The 18,950-nt window shown below is 36.4% G+C and overlaps 1 protein-coding gene and 1 pseudogene across 1 annotated transcript in view; one reads left to right on the forward strand and one right to left on the reverse strand.

Moving 5' to 3' along the window:
- DDX4 (DEAD-box helicase 4) overlaps positions 1–16,420 on the forward strand; it is an 86,025-nt gene extending 69,605 nt beyond the window's left edge. The window contains exons 17-22 of the mRNA XM_089908864.1: positions 127–293; positions 7,025–7,170; positions 12,242–12,341; positions 13,506–13,776; positions 14,241–14,351; positions 15,026–16,420. Of these exons, the coding sequence (XP_089764990.1) occupies positions 127–293; positions 7,025–7,170; positions 12,242–12,341; positions 13,506–13,776; positions 14,241–14,351; positions 15,026–15,109 (879 nt within the window). The 3' untranslated portion in view covers positions 15,110–16,420. The remainder of the gene's footprint in view (positions 1–126; positions 294–7,024; positions 7,171–12,241; positions 12,342–13,505; positions 13,777–14,240; positions 14,352–15,025) is intronic.
- Positions 1,969–6,404, reverse strand: LOC149749552 (inorganic pyrophosphatase pseudogene; annotated as a pseudogene).
- Positions 16,421–18,950: the final 2,530 nt, after the last annotated feature.

An 18,950-nucleotide genomic window follows, 5' to 3' on the forward strand; every position in this document is an offset into this window, starting at 1 on the left:
TTATGCATTTATTTCTAATCTTCATCCTTAAGAATATATTAATAGTTGGAGTTGTAGAGAATATTTTAGTTTAATACATTAACTAGTATGCATTCTCTGCCCTCACCCTTGAAAATATCCTTAAAGATTGGTCTCAGACAAGTCAAATATATAGTTTTGGATGAAGCTGATCGCATGCTGGATATGGGTTTTGGACCAGAAATGAAGAAGTTAATTTCCTGCCCAGGAATGCCATCAAAGGAACAGCGTCAGACCCTTATGTTTAGCGCAACTTTTCCAGAAGAAATTCAAAGGTAAATTTTTTCTTCTTAAAAGTAGTTGCTATGTACTTGATGCTTTTATAGCAGGAGAAATACTGTGAATATCTTATTTTTGAGAGATTTACTTTATTTAATCCTAAATTTAAGATTGTAACATAGGTAGTTTAGAAGTATTTCCAGGAAGTTTACCCTATTTTTCATTGTTTCTTACCTTAATTCCTGGCTTTACATTAGCATCACATTTTATTAAAGTGTGTGTGTGTGTGTGTGTGAGAGAGAGAGAGAGAGAGAGAGAGAGGGGGAGGGAGGGAGGGAGAGCGAGTGAGCACATGAGTGCAACACCTAGCTAGGATTTAATAAGTGCTTACTAAATGAAATTATTTTTATTGTTGTGCCTTCTCCTCAAACCAAATAATAGAGCTTGGGGGAATTGTGCTTGTGTTGGAAAATTTATATACCAATTTCCACAGATATTTGAGTATCATACCACGTACTGTGTGGTCTGTGAGTTCTGAGATTAGGATGACACATTCCTGCTAGAGTGGTGACTCTACCTCCTGCCTGCTGATCCCTTGGCCACAGGGAACCTGAAATGCCCATGCAGCAGGTCTAGCTTACAGTTCAGTAAGACTCTTCCTGTTTTCTCTGGTGGAACCATTCTCTCTTTGGGAACCAAGGCCTCCAAAACTGCAGAACCTATACTTGTAGTGGGGGTAGGAAGCACAGATTTCCCATGTGGGTCACTGGAAGTTATGGATGATATGTGGACCACCCTTGCTTGTATCCCTTGGTTCACAGACCCATGTACCACATGAAGATCTTTGATTCCTACTGAATGATATTCCATCCTCATAAAGAATCACTTCCAAGCTGTCCCTTTAGCTGTTCTTTCAGTGGACAGTTCCAGTTTGTCAGGCTGGCAACTTCTGGGTGTTGTGGTATGATATGGACCCCATGGTTGTGCACCTGCTGCAATACCACCTTTGCTGAAAGTGGATCCCCTGGTCTGATAGAATGTTATGTGGGGTCAAACACTATCAATTTGTATTACTTATTAGATGATTTTAAAAGTCTTTGTATAAAGTTAAAAAGAGCTCTTTACTGAGGAAAAAGTCTAAATCGTAATAAAGCATTTGGCCAGTTGCCAGGATTTTTTTCTTTCCTAGTGGTACATAAAAGAATAGTTTCTTATATTTAAATGGTGTCTTAAATTTGAAATGGGGTATCTACATTCCCATCATCATCATAGGTAATTAATACTAGGTGGGTCAATACCTACCTAATTAGCAGGTAATATTCCTGCTGCCTATCTATTTTTTTTTTCAACAAAATAATTTTATTTCCGGGACTTCCCTGGTGGTGCAGTGGTTAAGAATCCACCTGCCAATGCAGGGGACACGAGTTCGAGCCCTGGTCCGAGAAGGTCCCACATGCCGTGGGGCAGCTAAGCCCGTGCGTCACAACTACTGAGCCTGTGCTCTAGAGCCCGTGAGCCACGACTACTGAGCCCACGTGCCACAACTACTGAAGCCCGAGCACCTAGAGCCTGTGCTCCGCAATAAGAGAAGCCACTGCAATGAGAAGCCTGCGCAACAAAGAGTAGCCCCCGCTCGCCGCAACTAGAGAAAGCCCGCATGCAGCAATGAAGACCCAACACAGCCAACAATAAATAAACAAATAAAATTTTTTAAAATTTATTTTTATTTATATCCTAACACGTGGCAAACATATACATCCAGTACGTACTTATCTTGGACATTTATTGACAGATGACTTCCAAACTACAACTGTCTTGATATTTAAGCAGGAAGTTATCTTAGTTGATATGAAAGATGCTTTTAGATGGATAACAGTATGGATATATTGCATTGGTCACAGCAGAATTTGATTGATTAGTTCTATAAATTTAAAGCTTGGAAAAGTTACTACTTTTGCATCTAATGCTTTCAGACGAATAGGATGCAGCAATATCAACTTGTATTCCAGAGAAATTTCCTTAGTTTTTCTGGTGATGGAACCACTTATCCCCGTCTGTTGGTATTGTGCAGGCAGATTCACATGGTGGTGGTAAAGCGTCCACAATGGCTTTGGCAGCATCAGTATCACATTGGAAGGGGCTCTCAGACACTGTGGTATTCATGCAACTGATTCCTTTTCCATCAGTTTTCTAAGTCACTAATGCTCTCCAGTAGTCATGAGTGCTTTTAATAATATCAATTGCAAAGTCCTTATCTTTAAATTCTGCGTTGAAAGCAAACTGGTTCTCAGCTTTTCCATCAGGAACCTTGTACCTTCTAAACCAGTCCACAGTAGCTTCCAGGTAGCCAGGTTTCAGCCGCTTGACATCATTAATATCATTATAATTGGCTGCATCAGGATCATCCACATTAATGGCAATGACTTTCCAGTCAGTTTCCCCTTCATCGATCATAGCCAGTATGCCCAGAACTTTCACCCTGATTATTTCCCCTCTTGCACATACCTTGCTTCCAGTTTCACACACATCAATTGGATCATTGTCACCACAGCAGCCGGTGTGTTCACAATTGTGTCCTGGGTCTTCCCAAGTCTGAGGGATGGCACCATAGTTCCAGATATATCCTTTATAAGGGAACAAATTTGCAACATAATGGAGTTTTCCTTTTTTCACATCTTGTTTAATTGGGTTTAAAGGATCCTTTGTAGCAATCTCCAATTTTGCATTCGACCAGCGTGGTACTTCGACCACCATGTGGAACACATCCTTATCTGCATAAATTGGAATATCATGAAATGGAGATATATATTGTCCTTTTTCATTTTTGAGGAAGACTCAGTACTCGAGGGTGAAGGGTGTGGCGTGATCCTCGCTGCTGAAGCCGCTCATGATGCTGGAGACCAGCCGCCGCTGCCGCTGCTGCTACAAAGCCACTCTATTTTTTTTTTTTTAATTTTAATTTTTGTTTTTTGGCTGTGTTGGGTCTTCGTTGCTGCACGTGGGGCTTTCTCTAGTTGTGGCGAGTGGGGCTACTCTTTGTTGTGGTGTGTGGGCTTCTCATTGTGGTGACCTCTCTTGTTGTGGAGCACGGGCTCTAGGTGCGCGGGCTCAGTAGTTGAAGCATGCAGGCTCTGGAGCACAGGCTCTGTAGTTGTGGTGCACTGACTTAGTTGCTCCACAGCATGTGGGATCTTCCCGGACCAGGGGTTGAACCTGTATGCCCTGCATTGGCAGGCAGATTCTTAACCACTGCGCCACCAGGGAAGTCCCATCTATTTTTTTAATTTACCCTGAAATAGGGAAGTGTTTGGCCAGATATTGGCCAGCCCAAATGACTAATGTATACTACCGTCAGTAGTATTTGTTGAGGACTTTTTATGAGCCATATTTGATTATAAGCCCTGGGGCTATATGATAAATAGGATAGAGTTCCTGACCTTGAGTTGTTTATATTCTTGAGTTCTTGATGACTTCTCAGTTGCTTTACTGTCTGCATTTAAATGTTACAAGTTGCCTATTATTCTGTCTAAAGTCCACTTTTTTCATTCTGCATATTCACTGAACCATTGAAGCATCCATTTCCTTGGCTTGCACTTGTACCTGTTTACTCTCCCAAACTTATTACCTGTATCTTTTTTGATTGAAGTATAGTTGGTTTACAATATTATATTAGTTTTAAGTGCTCAGTGTAGTAATTCAGTATTTTTGTAGAATATATTCCATACAAAGTTATTATAAAATATGAAGTATATTCCTTGTACTGTACATTACATTTTTCTAACTTATTTATTTTATACCTAGTAGTTTGTAACTCTTAATCCTCTTCGCCTCCTTTACTCCTCTCTCAGCCCCCTCCCTTCTGGTGACCACTGGTTTGTTCTCAGTATCTGTGAGTCTATTCCTGTTTTGTTATATTTGTTCCTTTTATTTTTAGATTCCACGTATAAGTGAAAACATACAGTGTTTGTCATTCTCTGACTTATTTCACTAAGCATAATAATCTCCAGGTCCATCCATGTTGTTGCAAATGGCAAAATTTCATTCTTTTTTATGGCTTAGTAATATTCCATTGCATATACATATACCCCACATCTTCTTTATCCATTCATCTGTTGATGGAAACCTAGGTTTTCATGTCTTGGCTATTGTAAATGATGCTGCTGTGAACATTGGGGTGCACATATCTTTTCAAATTAGTGTTTTTATTTTCTTTGGATATATACCCAGGAGTGGAATTGCTCCATATGATAGTTCTATTTTTAATTTTTTGAAAAACTTCCATACTGTTTTCTATAGTGGCTGTACCAATTTACATTCCCACCAGCAGTACACAAGGGTTCCCTTTTCTCCACATCTTGCCAACCCTTGTTATTTCTTGTCTTTTTGATAATAGCCATTCTGACAGGTGTGAGGTGGTATCTCATTGTGGTTTTGATTTGCATTTCCCTGATGATTAGTGATATTGAGCATCTTTTCATGTGCCAGGTGGCCATCTGTATGTCTTCTTTGGAAAACTGTCTATTCAGGTCCTCTGCCCAGTTTTAAAAATTGGGTGGTTTGTCTTGTACTGTGAAGGAAACCATGAAGAAACACAAAAAGACAATGTACTGGTTGGGAGAAGATAATTGCAGATGATATGTTCCATAAGGGATTAATATCCAAAATATGTAAAGATCTTCTACAATTTAATATCAAAAACAAACAACCCAATTATTACTTGTATGCTTAATCTCTCTCCTCAGCTCCAGACTTTTAGATTTAACTCTTTAGGATTGTTTTTCCTCTTAGATGAATTAACCGGTAACTCATGTTCATCAAGTCCAAAATTGAACCTATTCTTCAGCTCCCTCTTTCCTTTCCAGTTTTCCTTATTGGCATTGTGGTCTTTGGCAGCCAGAGTTCTTTGAATCATGTTGATTCCTCCCTCATAGTCCTTTAATTCTGCCCTTCAAAAGTGTTCAACTTGGCAGTTATCTCTAAAATATTTCATATTCATTAGTTTCTTTATTTCCCACCGTATTTTAGGTCCTTTTCAGTTTCCCTCTGCTCATTGGTAGTAGCTTTCTTTCTAACCTGTCTCCCTGCCTGTAGTTTCATTTTTATGCTGGTAAAAATTCCAAAACAAAGTCTGATCTTTATAGCCATTTATTTAAGACAAACCCTCCCATGTCTTTCCATCTCCACAGACTAACCAACTTTCAAATTCTTTTACACAAGACAACTTCTGCCTCATTTGCCACTTTTTTACCTGGACCGATGTATTTCTGGCTTATTTAGACTATTTCCTATCAGCCACACAAGCCAAATTCTGTTCCTCCTCATTATTTATCCTTGTGTCTTCTTATGCATTGAGTGCCTTTCCCTAGTCATCATTTTTTCACATTCTTGCTTGCTGCTTCCTTAGATCAAGCTTCAAACTTGAAGACTCTTTAACAGACATCATTTCATCCATTTCCTGCCAGTCTTGTGAAAGAATCCTGTATCTTGTGAAAGAAACTATTTAAAACACTTTTCATGTTTCTTGGAATATAGTTAGGTTCAATAGATATTAACTATTGTAACACTGGATTATTATAGTAAATCATTAAATAATTAAAATATGTAAATATTAACCTATATAAATATTTTAGGTTATAGTAATTATTTTTTAATATAATTATATTTATGCTACCTGATATGAGCACCTCAGAGGCAGAGACCATCACATTCATCTTTATACACCCAGTGCCTTGTACCATGTATGCCTGACACGAGGCACTCAGAATATGTTTTCATGAGTGTAAAGGATGATTGACCATTAAGACTTGCAGATGATCTCAAGGTTTGAGAGGGTTCTTGTCTCTAGAGGTAGTATATCAACAGTGTTTTTCTTTTATGGTAAGAGAGCAGATGAAGAGAGAGAAGCAGCAGTGACTTATTAAGATTATGGATTTACTGAGTTTGAACTATTTTGTTGATATGCTAGGAGGTGGCTAGAAAGTAAGGGACTGCTACATAGGAGAGTATATACAAGACTGCTACATGACCTTCCCTTTTTTTCCTTCCAGACTTGCTCTGTAATTGGCAATTCCCCTTCTCCCTACTCCATGTTCCTGGGTGATCTAGAGCAGGGCTTCTTAATTGTATGCTGTCAGTGAGTTGTGTGTGTGTCAAGATGCTGATACCCCCAACCTTTGGGGTGAGCCTCCACAACTTGGTGTGGCCCTGGCCCCTAGTCTCTTCACATCATCTCATTTTTTTGCCCAATTATGCTGTACAAATATTATCATTTTCTATGTTTGTCATGTTACAAAAAGCACTGACTTAAGATCTGGTTTGCTTCTAATACTTCATTTGAAGTATACTAATTTGACAACTAATATTTTCAGGAAACAACTCCTAGAAATAACATACATGAAAGCAATGAATGAAAAACAGAATTTCTGTTGTAGGGTTACATTTTAATTTTTAATAAAAAAATTCCTGCTTGTAGTCTGATACTTAGCATACTTTTTTTTATTGTTATATACACGTTTTATATAGTTTTGTATGGTGAGCACATCCACTTGAAATTACTTATCCATAATTTGACACAGACTTTTTCACTAGTAGTTGTTAAGTATTTTGCAAAATCTTAACATTTAATACTGATATTTGAGAGTAGTACTTGGATGATGTAAGTATCCACCTTCTCTTATTATAGCTGTTATAATCTGGCTTATTAATATTGAGGTAACACTTGCAGGAATATTAGGAAGGAGTATTAATGGAAGAGGATAAGTTAAGGAATACTGTCTTGTCTTTCAAGGTTGGCTGGGGAGTTTTTAAAGTCGAATTATTTGTTTGTTGCTGTTGGACAAGTGGGTGGAGCATGTAGAGATGTTCAGCAGACCATTCTCCAAGTTGGCCAGTACTCAAAAAGAGAAAAACTTGTCGAAATTCTACGAAACATAGGTACCTTACATTGATATAATTATCTTTTGTTATGATTTTGATTTTTACAAAAATGACTTCTGGAAATGACTTTAAACATTATTTGGTATAAGTTAAATAAATAAGTTTTCACTGTTTCCTCTTTCTCTAAAGCTCTTTTTCTTATGATTCGATATTTTGGGTAAGTGATGTAGCAGTATAATCCTTTCTTCTCCATAAATGTTAAAAATAGGAAGAATTTGAGACTTTGAACAGTGTTTGACAAAAAACTATTCCAGCAGAAATACATATTTTCTTGTTTTAGAAAATAGAAAGGAAGAGTAACATATCTACATCAAGCTCTGTTTACTCCACTAAAAGTGAAATCTTTTGTATTTCTACTTCCCAGTTTCTGCTCTCTAAGGCTTCCTGTATTCATAGTTCAAAGAATTTTGGAGATAGAAGGGACTTTAAAGATATAGTTCTGTTCCTTCACAATGTTGATGAGAAATCTATTTCCCCTCAAAAAAAAATTTTTTTTCAATAGATAGTTGTATTTCTTTGATTGAGATAGCTTTAGTTTGTGCCTTGAAATAAAATTTTCTAATATGGCTTTTTTTTTTTTTTTTTTTTACTTTGCATGGAAATGTCATGCCATATATCCTAGTATTTTACATATTTTTGTTCATATAATTATCTCTTTTTCTAATTGTTAACTTAAATCTGCTAGCTTTCCTCTTCTGCCTTTAAAGTGTGTAGGTTTCATTATTTCCTAGTAGTATATACCATCTGCCTTTTTCATAATTTTAAATGAACAGGTGTCAAAGATTTTGTTGAGCTCATTAATTACAAAGGGAGCTAGTAAGATGTTACAGCCAATTCTAAGGAGAATTCAAAGAACACATTTATGTTTATTTATTTATATTTTTTTGGCTGTGTTGGGTCTTAGTTGAGGCATGCAGGATCTTTCATTGTGGCACGTGAGCTTCTCTTTAGCGTGCGGGTCTTTTCTTCTCTAGTTGTGGCGTGTGAGCTCCAGAGCACATGGGCTCTGTAGTTTGCGGCATGTGGTCTCTCTCATTGAGGCACATGGGCTAGGTAGTTGTGGTACACAGGCTTAGTTGCCCCACGGCATATGAGCTCTTAGTTCCCCGACCAGGGATCGAACCTGTGTCCCCTGCATTGGAAGGTGGATTCTTTACCACTGGACCACCAGGGAAGTCCCCAAAGAACACATTTATGTGTAGGATATCAGGAAAGCTAAGATGGATTTACAAATAGATGCAAAAGTGGTCAGTATCCACAAAGCAATAATCAATTACATTTGAGGGAAAATTTTCATTTGTATTTTTATTGATAAGAATCATTTGCATTGCTCTCAGTTGCAATAGAGGTATAAAAAAATAAAGACAGTAAAAGACACAGACAACCCTTAAGGGTTTGCTCATCAGTGATCATCTTTGCTCTTTTCTTGAAAAACAAACACACAAATGGTTTATATTTCTTGGTCACTGTTACTCCAAGTGTAGTCTCAACCACTTATGTTAATTATTTTAACTGTAGTAACTTCTATTTCAGAGAGTAAACTAGAGGCAGGGATGGACAGTTGAGAGATGTCATACACAAACATTGTAGCTGACTACCAGAGCTCATGAACTTTCTATACCACACATATATCTTTCTATACCACACATATTCTTTTACACTTAAAGTAGCAAAATTGAGTAGGTTCATTTTTTTTTTTTTTTTTTTTTTTTTGCGGTATGCGGGCCCCTCACTGTTGTGGCCTCTCCTGTTGCGGAGCACAGGCTCCGGACGCGCAGGCTCAGCGGCCACGGCTCACGGGCCTAGCCGCTCCGCGGCATGTGGGATATTCCTGGACCGGGACACGAACCTGCATCCCCTGCATCAGCAGGCGGACTCTCAACCACTACGCCACCAGGGAAGCCCGAGTAGGTTCATTAATATGACCCAAAGATATTGCCTCTCTATAGTATATGAAAAATAACAAGCAAAAGGATATAAACTTATGTTTAGTAATTAATGTTTGAGAATTCAATCCTATATTCAGTGATTATTGAGTTAATTAACTCAATATAGTCTACTATTTTAAGTTATCTAAAGCCAAAGATCTTGGAAATTATCTTTCAGATGACAGTATACAAAACGGTAGATAGTGTTGAATAGTCAGTTTAGTTGAACACAGATTTACATTTTCATACACTTAAACAAAACATTATGGAGAATGTTAGTTATTTTGACTGGCAAATCTCTATACATTAAGAAAAACCCAAGTAAAATAAGATACATGTTTGTTTTCTACTTAACACTGATAAATTCGAGAAAATACATTTGTATTTTTAAAACCAAGTAAGTTAGTCTTGTTTACCAAAGATTTCACTTAATTATGGGAACTTGGAATCTTAAAATATTTCTGCTTTAGCTCCTATAGGAAGAATTTTTTTTAAGTTTAATATAGTTAAAGTATTATGAGTCAATTTCTTTATTTTCCAGGAATTTTAGGAGTATTTATCTCTATAAATTCTCTAATTTGTCTCTGTAAACCAGTCAGAATTGAGCTCCTTTAAGAGACTTTATAATTTGTTAATACTCTCCATAGAGTATTAACATAATGCTTATACATAGTGGTGGGTAAAGCCCTTTCTGAATTATAGGTACATAAAGAGCTTATAGCTTCATTTCTACCACTCCAGCCACAGGTAAAGAGTAAACACAGAAATAGAAAAAATTGCAATCTAACTACCAAAGCTAGAATTCTTTTTAGATTCTTAATTGATTTTAGTTCACAATGGACTAATAGTCAAAAAAGGCTAACAAGATGAATTGTCTATTATTTTTCACGCAACAAAATATGTAACTATAATTCATTAATCCATTTACAAAGATCACCAGATGGTCTGCTTATAAAACTAAATTTGCATTATTGCTGCCACCAAAGGGGTATAGCTTATTGTCTGAAGGAGAAAAAATACCAAATCAGTAGAGGAAAAAAACTAGAGAAGTGTCAGGGGAGTTAAATTTTTTATTACCATTTGGGATTCACAGTGGGAACAAAGAAAAGATGAAATCGAGGCTTTAAGCTGCACAGTAGTATTAGGTAACTGACTATCAAATTTATCAGTTTTGGCATTGGGCATCTTGTTGGATTGAAAGGTAATTTTTGATAAAACATAAAATCATTACTCTCTGATAAATAAAATGACTATGTCTCAAGGATATAACTCATTTATTACTGTAAGAATCAGTTGCTCTATTGATTTCCTACCTGGTTGTCTACTAGATATCTGTGATTTATTGATAATTAAATATCACCTCTAAACCTTCCTTTCTTACAGTCCTTCTATCTCACTTAGTGTTTGTTCCATTCTTCCAGTTGCTCAGACAGAAAATCTGAGGCATCCTTGAATTCTTTCTCCAGTGTGCACATCTGATCTGTTAGCAAAATCCTCTTGTTTCTATCTAGCATCAAAGTATATCAGAACCGGGCTTCCCTGGTGGCGCAGTGGTTGAGAGTCTGCCTGCCGATGCAGGGGACGCGGGTTCATGCCCCGGTCCGGGAAGATCCCACATGCCGCAGAGCGGCTGGGCCCGTGAGTCATGACCGCTGAGCCTGCGCGTCCGGAGCCTGTGCTCCGCAACAGGAGAGGCCACAACAGTGAGAGGCCCGCGTACCGCAAAAAAAAAAATAAATAAATAAAATAAAAATAAAAAGTATATCAGAACCCATCAGCTGTTCAGTTAAAACAAAGATCAGATCTTTCCACTTCTCTTCTCCAAACCCAGTGGCTTCCCTTCTCAAAGTAAAGATCTTTCAATGGTTTTCAAGGCCCTTCATGATATGGCCTCCATTACCCCTCTGTCTTCAAATCCTACTGCTCTCCCTTGCTCACCCTATTCCAGGCACACTTTGCTCGTTACTATTCCCCACACATAGCAGACATGGTTCTGCCTCATTGCCTTTGTTCTTGATGTTCCCTCTGCCTAGAACATAAAAACCACATGGGGACCTCTTTTCTGTTTTTTTTTTTTTTTTTCCTTTGAGCACACCAAGAACACCCATACCTTAGATCCGATCCTTTATATTTGTTCTTACCCTCTGGCTTGTAATACTGTTTCCTCGGGTATCTGAATAGTTCACTTATTTTAGTAATATCTCTACTCAGATGTCATCTAATTAGAGAGGGTACATCAGTCCACTTGGGCCCTTTATTCTGATTTTTTTTCCTTTTTAGACTTAATGCATAATATTTGTTATTTGCCTCCCCACAGTGAGTGCAGGGGCTTTGTTTTATTGCTGTGTTTTCAACACCTAGAATAGTTACTGGCATCTACTAGGCACTAAATATTTGTTGAATAAATGAAGCCAGCTCATAGGAAGATGGGGGAGTGGGATTATGAAATGTAATACCTTCTTACTTTAAGGCTATAAATCTTTCCTGTCTAACATTTTATAGAAAAGTTCCTTGTGTGGAAATGTCTCTGGCTCATGCTTGAATTTCAGCCAATTAAGTACTTATAAAATAACAAGTAAATATTCTTTAATGCGTTAAGGCCCTGGGATAATTTTCTGTATATATAAGATACTTTGGGGATTAAGGGGTTTGAATTAAGAGATAATGTTGGAACATGGAATATTGTAGAGTTTGTCAGCCCTGGGTTGGATGCCATTATTATGAATACCTCTGGTAGTCAAGGTAGAATAAAAGATTCTATGATCTTGGGAAGTAAAGAACAAAGGCATTTATTTATAGAGAGGGAAATGAAGGGCCTGAGACAAATTTGTGGAACTGTTAAGAGTTGGCAGGTAGATATCATTTATCTTTCCCTAAGTCTCTACTTCTTGGTTGGCTTAGGAAGGCAAAGGGCAAGCTGATTTTTTTTTTTTAGTCCTAACGTAGGAAAAAGTCCTTGTCTCTCTATCTTTGACATTCATCCATTCAGGAAATATTTGAGTTACTATTACCTATTAGGCCTCAGTCTAGGTGCTAGGAATACGGTGGTGGATGAGACAGTTTCCTACTCACCCTACCCTTTTCTTTTCTTTTCCTAATTTTGTAGTTTGAATGTTAATCATTGTTTCATTGTCTTGTAGGAGATGAAAGAACTATGGTCTTTGTTGAAACCAAGAAAAAAGCAGATTTTATTGCCACTTTTCTTTGTCAAGAAAAAATATCAACAACAAGTATTCATGGGTGAGTAGATTGATATGATTTCCTAGTAAGGAGGTAACTTCTGTTTGTCATTTGTTAAGAAATGTCAGTATATTTAGTATAAAATCCTAGAATTAAGATCTCAAGATCTAAACTGTTATTCTTCATCTTCATTTTAAGTTTTTATAAGAACCAAGTGGCGGGGATGGGTGAGTTAAAGGTGTGTCTTAGACTTCTTATTATGAGGATTGGTAACTTCTCAAGACATCTATTTAAAAGGCTCTTTGATAGTTAGAGCTAGGTGTTTCTTCAGCTGAATCTAATCTTTCTGATTAATCAGTGAATATATAGAATTCAGAGATTATGCTCTTTAAAAAGCAGCAATTTTTTTTTCTTTTTTTACTGCTCAATCGACAGTACTGTATTATTCTCCATCTGAAAAAAAAATCACTCAGAATTAAATAAGAAAAGTTTCAAGACAAACTTTAAAAGGCACTCAACAACTATGTGGAATTGGCTTCGCCTCTGTAGGTTGTTTGGGTACATCCTTGATATGACAAAACTTGTCACACTCTTCCACGTTCTTAAATGTTGGTAAAGGGGCTAGACTAGAAAATGACATTCATAGTTGCCAAAATCTTTCTCATACATCAGGGCATGCCAACGACCCCACTTCTTCTCAGGTAAGAGCACCACCTCCACCTTGGTCCTCTTTCGGGGGCTGGACTCCACCTCTCTCTCTGCCATGTTGAGCCCCGCTTGGAACCACTGCGGCTCCCAGCGCTGTGGCGGCGGAACCTCTCGGGCCCCCGGCCCCCACCCACACTCAAAAAGCAGCGATTTTTGAGGTGGCATTCTGATCAAGTAGTATATTTTTTGTCAAGACTAGAAAGAGATTATTAATAGGTAAGGTTTGATGATTGTCATATTTGAGTTTGTATTTTGGCTCTGTGTATTAGCTGTCACCTTACCTCATCTGCAAATGGGGTTAATTGTCCTAACCTCAAAGTATTATTATGAGAATCCAATTAAATTATGACTTGAAAGGAATTAGTATAATACTTGGTATGTAAGAAGTAGACATTAATGTTAAATGTTGCTATTTCTTACTGTTATTAAAAAGAAATTTATGTGTCGAACTTCAGTGTTTCTTTTAAATAATTTTCTTAAGTGCTGTCCTAATACATACTTTTATCTTCTTTCAAGTGATCGAGAACAGAGAGAGAGAGAACAAGCCCTTGGAGATTTCCGCTGTGGAAAGTGCCTAGCTCTTGTTGCTACTTCAGTAGCTGCCCGAGGGCTGGATATTGAAAATGTTCAGCATGTTATCAATTTTGATCTCCCTTCTACCATTGATGAATATGTTCATCGAATTGGGCGTACTGGTCGTTGTGGAAATACTGGCAGAGCTATTTCCTTTTTTGATCCTGAATCAGATGGCCATTTAGCACAGCCTCTAGTGAAAGTACTGTCAGATGTAAGTTTTTAATTTTTTTTAAAATTTTATTTATTTATTTATTTATTTATGGCTGTGTTGGGTCTGTGTTTCTGTGTGAGGGCTTTCTCTAGTTGCGGCAAGTGGGGGCCATTCTTCATCGCGGTGCACGGGCCTCTCACTATCACGGCCTCTCTTGTTGCGGAGCACAGGCTCCAGACGTGCAGGCTCAGTAATTGTGGCTCACGGACCTAGTTGCTCCGCGGCATGCGGGATCTTCCCAGACCAGGGCTCAAACCCTTGTCCCCTGCATTGGCAGGCAGATTCTCAACCACTGCGCCACAAGGGAAGCCCCAGTTTTTAATTTTTAAAACTGAATAGATAGTGTTCTTACCTTGTCATTGAAAGCGGACATTTTATATATATGTATTTTAAGGAAAAGTAAGCTGTGCCAATCTTTGCAACTTTATGCATGTTGTATATGAAGTTAATTTTTTCTTTTAAAGGCTCAACAGGATGTTCCTGCATGGTTGGAAGAAATTGCCTTTAGTATGTATGTTACTGGCTTCAGTGGTAGTACAAGAGGAAATATGTTTGTATCAATTGATACTAGAAAGGTAAGTTGAAGGGAAAAATTTAGAACTTGGCTTTTAGTTATTCTTTGTAAATGTTGTGCTATTGTGAAGTAACTGTAACATTCAATAATTTACCTATTCCATTATTTTCATACCTGGAAGAATAATAGTTCTCTATAAGTTTTATATACATATTATATAGTTTTGGTCTTAAAGGTGAGTTTGAGATTTATGCTCAGACACCTTCCTTTCCCAATTCTGCTGGCATTTTAAATTCTAATTTGGGATCTTCTGAGATTTTTGTAGGAATTCTTTATTTTTTGAATTCTGACCACATTATTAAGTAAGAAAATAATAGAGGTGTGGTTGCATATCTTTTCTGTTGTCAGTTTATAGGCAACATTTTTATACAGAAACAATGAGCATACTAATCATTAAATATTTATGCTTATTCATTGAAGTGAAGAGCTTTGTTTTTCCACTTGCCAAAACTATTGGCTTAAAGTTTTCTTGAAATCCTCTGTGCATTTAGACTTTCCAGGTTTATACGTACCGTTTTTCAAATGGATTGGAGTCAGTTGGAATGAAATTTTTTATATATTTGGGGAAGACATGGTGGAAAGCTTGAATCTCAGTCTAGGCAGTGTAACTTTAAAGCTACATAAAATTAAATGTTTGTTTGTTTGTTTCTTTTTTTTTTTTTTTTTTTTTTAAAGAATTACCCGGGCAAGAGCTCTTTGAACACAGCACGGTTTTCTTCACAAGCTCCTAATCCAGTAGATGATGAGTCATGGGATTAAAGCTAAAACAACCTTCAAGTTTGTGGTACAGTTTTGATGCGGAGAAGAAAATAGTTTTGATTTTTGATTTTTTTAATAGAAGTATGAAACCTGACACTCTTGTTTCTCCTGTCTTCTGTTCTTACTCCCACCCTTAAAAAGACATCGTTGCTGACTAGTTATGTGAAATGCTAAAAGTTACAACGTTGCAGTTACTGATACAAATGGTGTTAACTGGAAAGATTAAAGTATTCTAAATGTCTTGCTTATTTTTATTGTATTCTTCAGGGGTTTTAGACGTATTTTATGTCTAAATGCCATGTCTTAGTATAGTGTTTATTGATCCTGTAACAAACAGGACAAACGATACACTTTTGGTTAAAAATTATTGAGTCCTATTTTTACTTAAAAGGAGCCTTTAAACAGTAGTGAGTCACTGAAATATAATGACATGATTTTCATGACAAATAGACAAGCTTTTAAAAGTAATTTTGATTTTATATCATCAGATATGTGATGAACATAGTTAAATGTTTGCAATGTGAGCTCTGTACTCAATGATACAACTGTTTGTAGTTATACTATATAGACATTCCTTGAAAATAAAGGATGAAACTCTTTTCCCCCTAAGTTTTCCAACAGCACTTTTAATTTTTCTTGTTACAGGTCATAGTTCTCAACTCCTGTCTTTTGAAATTTTATTGAGTCTTGTGAAACCAATGAAGTGAACAAAAAGTCATATAAGTTGAATATAATATACATTAATACACAGATGTAATAATGAATGTCATTCTTTGAACTCAAACTATATCAATAAAAAACACTGCTGTTCACTGTTATAATTTTTTGATATTTTAATATTGAGGGAAAGTACTCTGTTTTTTTCATTTACCATTATATATCTTAAACTTACTATGTCTAGAATGTAAGAAATTCTTAATAAATCATTAAATGAGTGAGCCAAAACATTAGGACATAAAACAAGTGAGATGTAAATATTTAGGGGGACAAAAATAATCAGTTTCAAATGTATGTTTTTATCGCTTAAAATACAGAGCAACATTTCCCCAACATATATGTCTTGTTATAGGAATTTGGTTAATAAATGAAGCATCACATATGAAAAGAGGAGTGGAATATTCAACAGATTCTGTTGGGATAACTAGTTAGATGCCTACCCCATGCCATATTAAAAATAAGCCCTATGTGAATTACATAAAAAATTACAACTACAGAAAAATACAGTTAAATATTAAACCTTTGAATTGGGAATTCAATAAATTGTGAATTACATAAAAAATTACAACTACAGAAAAATACAGTTAAATATTAAACCTTTGAATTGGGAATGAGAGTTGACATTAAGCTCAAAGGACAGAAATCATGATGGAAACAACAAACAGATTTGATCACAAAAGAATTAGTTGCTTATGTAAAAAGGTTAAACAATAGACAAGGAAAAGTATTACTGTGACTACAGTGGATTATCAGTGTATAGTTATTTATATGTGGATATTTAGGAATTCTATTAGTCCAATGCGCAAAGAACAGACAACTCAAAAAGGGAGGTTCAATTTTAAAAAACATGGGACAGGAATTCCCTTGTGGTCCAGGAATTCCCTTGTGGTCCAGTGGTTAGGACTCTGTGCTTTCACTGCCAGGGGTCTGGGTTTGATCCCTGGTCAGGGGAACTAAGATCCCACAAGCTGGAAAAAAGAAACAAAAGGGGAAATATTTAACTTGTACTGTTAATCTCACTTCTGGGAAAGGCTAATTTCCAGTTTGTTTTATTTACAAAGAGCATTTATAAGTCATTTCTTTTTTTTTTTTTCATTGCCTCAAAGAGCTTCTTGGTCATAGCCTGATTGCCTTAAAACTTTTTGAATTTGCTTGATTTGTCAGATTTACCATAATAGCATTACTGAAACAAATGTAAAAAGAGAAAGAAAATCATACATGATCCTACCATCATTATAAACCAACTGTAAATGTTCCAGTGCTCAATTACTTTCCTCATTTCTAGGTATAGATTTGAATAATTTCTTTTAAAAATATCAGAGTAATGGATACACATATGACTAGAAAAAAAAATCAAAGTAATGGATACACATATGACTAGAAAATAAAATTCTATAGAAAGACTAATAATAGAAAGCAATATTCTGCTGCCTCTCCCTTTCTTTTTTTTTTTTTTTGCGGTACACGGGCCTCTCACTGTTGTGGCCTCTCCCGTTGCGGAGCACAGGCTCCGGACGCGCAGGCTCAGCGGCCATGGCTCACAGGTCCAGCCGTTCTGTGGCATGTGGGATCTTCCCGGACCAGGGCACGAACCCATGTTCCCTGCATCGGCAGGCGGACTCTCAACCACTGCGCCACCAGGGAGCCCGCCTCTGCCTTTCTAAATTGCTATTCCACATCCCACAAATACCTTTAATCATTTACAGTGGTTGCCATCATATCTTTTGTTTTTGTCTCACCAAGTTCAGACTTCTATTGACTTTGTGTGTGATAGATAAAGATCACTCACCTCACTCTTACTTCCTTGGTAACTTTATTATGTTTTTCAAGTTTTATTGAGATATAATTGTTATACATCACTATATAAGCTGAAGGTGCATAATGAGCATAATGGTTTGGCTTACACTGTATTGTGAAATGATTACTGCAGTAATCATCATCTTGTATATAAAATAAGAAAGCAAAAGAAGAAAAAAAATCGTAACTAATATAGTTAGAAGTACACTTTGTGAGATGATTGATAAAGGCACCCTTTTCCTTCCCTCTATTTCTGTTTTTATATTACAGCATCTGTAAACTATACATTTACATTTCCAAAGTTAATATTTGCATTCTATTCTATAACAAAAAGTCTCCCTTGTTATATCTACAGGTTGATTCTAAAATTGGAAATCAATAGACAAGGTTTATATTATACAAATATTGTTCTCTGAATGGGCCAGTTAACATAGTCTGATTATCTTTACTATTTTTCCAATTTTGTCACCTCTGTGTTTCAAGGGAGAATTATTATAATTATTATAAATGCCAGGGTCAAGTGAAAATTGATCAAAACCATATCACATACCAGTTTGCTTTAACCTTGGGCCATACTCTTAGAGCAATTTATTTACCCTGTAGTTTGATTGTCTTTCTTTTTTCTTGTTGGGAGAAGAAACATGCCCTTTTCATCATATTATTACCTTTCTGGGTTCAAAGTTAGTATTGTCTGGAAGCTATATCCTCAAATATGTTGGTGTTGTTAACTTTTATGAATGGACATTTTAATTTTGGCGAGTACTTGGTGTGCTTTGCAGATTCCTGGGAGTGTGTTGTATTTCTTTGATAATTTTTCCTAAGCTTTCTCTTCTTTCTTTATGGAACGTCTATTAATTTTGCTAGAACTGCAAAATTAATCTCTAAATCTCCTATCGTTCATGTTTTTTCATCTTTTTGCTTATGTTGTGGTAGAATACTTACCATCTTTAAACGCGTTTAAAACATTTATAGCAATTTTATTTCCAATCTTGTTTTTCTAAATGTTGCTTAATAATGAATGTTCTGCTTTACTAATACTTGTTTAATCCTTGTAATTTAACCTGAGAAATCTTTTTTTTTTTGCATTAAGCATTTGTTTTCCTGCTGCTTGGCACCGAAATCTTAAGCCTTTATCAACTTCTAAGTTGTATGTATATTGAATGCTGGCTTTAGTCAAATTCAGTAATCTGTTCATTTTTGTGCATTTCCCCCCAACCCCTAGAGTCTAGTGCCCTCTCCTCTCTCTCTAACTCTGTTCATCAAGGCCTCCTCTCAAGAGAAGGGATAAGTTGAGATGTGAATAATAAAGCTTAGATTTTCTTCTATT

Source organism: Delphinapterus leucas, chromosome 3 (assembly GCF_059928025.1).
Source record: "Delphinapterus leucas isolate spDelLeu-1000000601 "Yukka" chromosome 3, BTC_Dleu_Yukka2, whole genome shotgun sequence".
In the NCBI taxonomy this organism is placed as follows: Eukaryota; Metazoa; Chordata; class Mammalia; order Artiodactyla; family Monodontidae; genus Delphinapterus; species Delphinapterus leucas.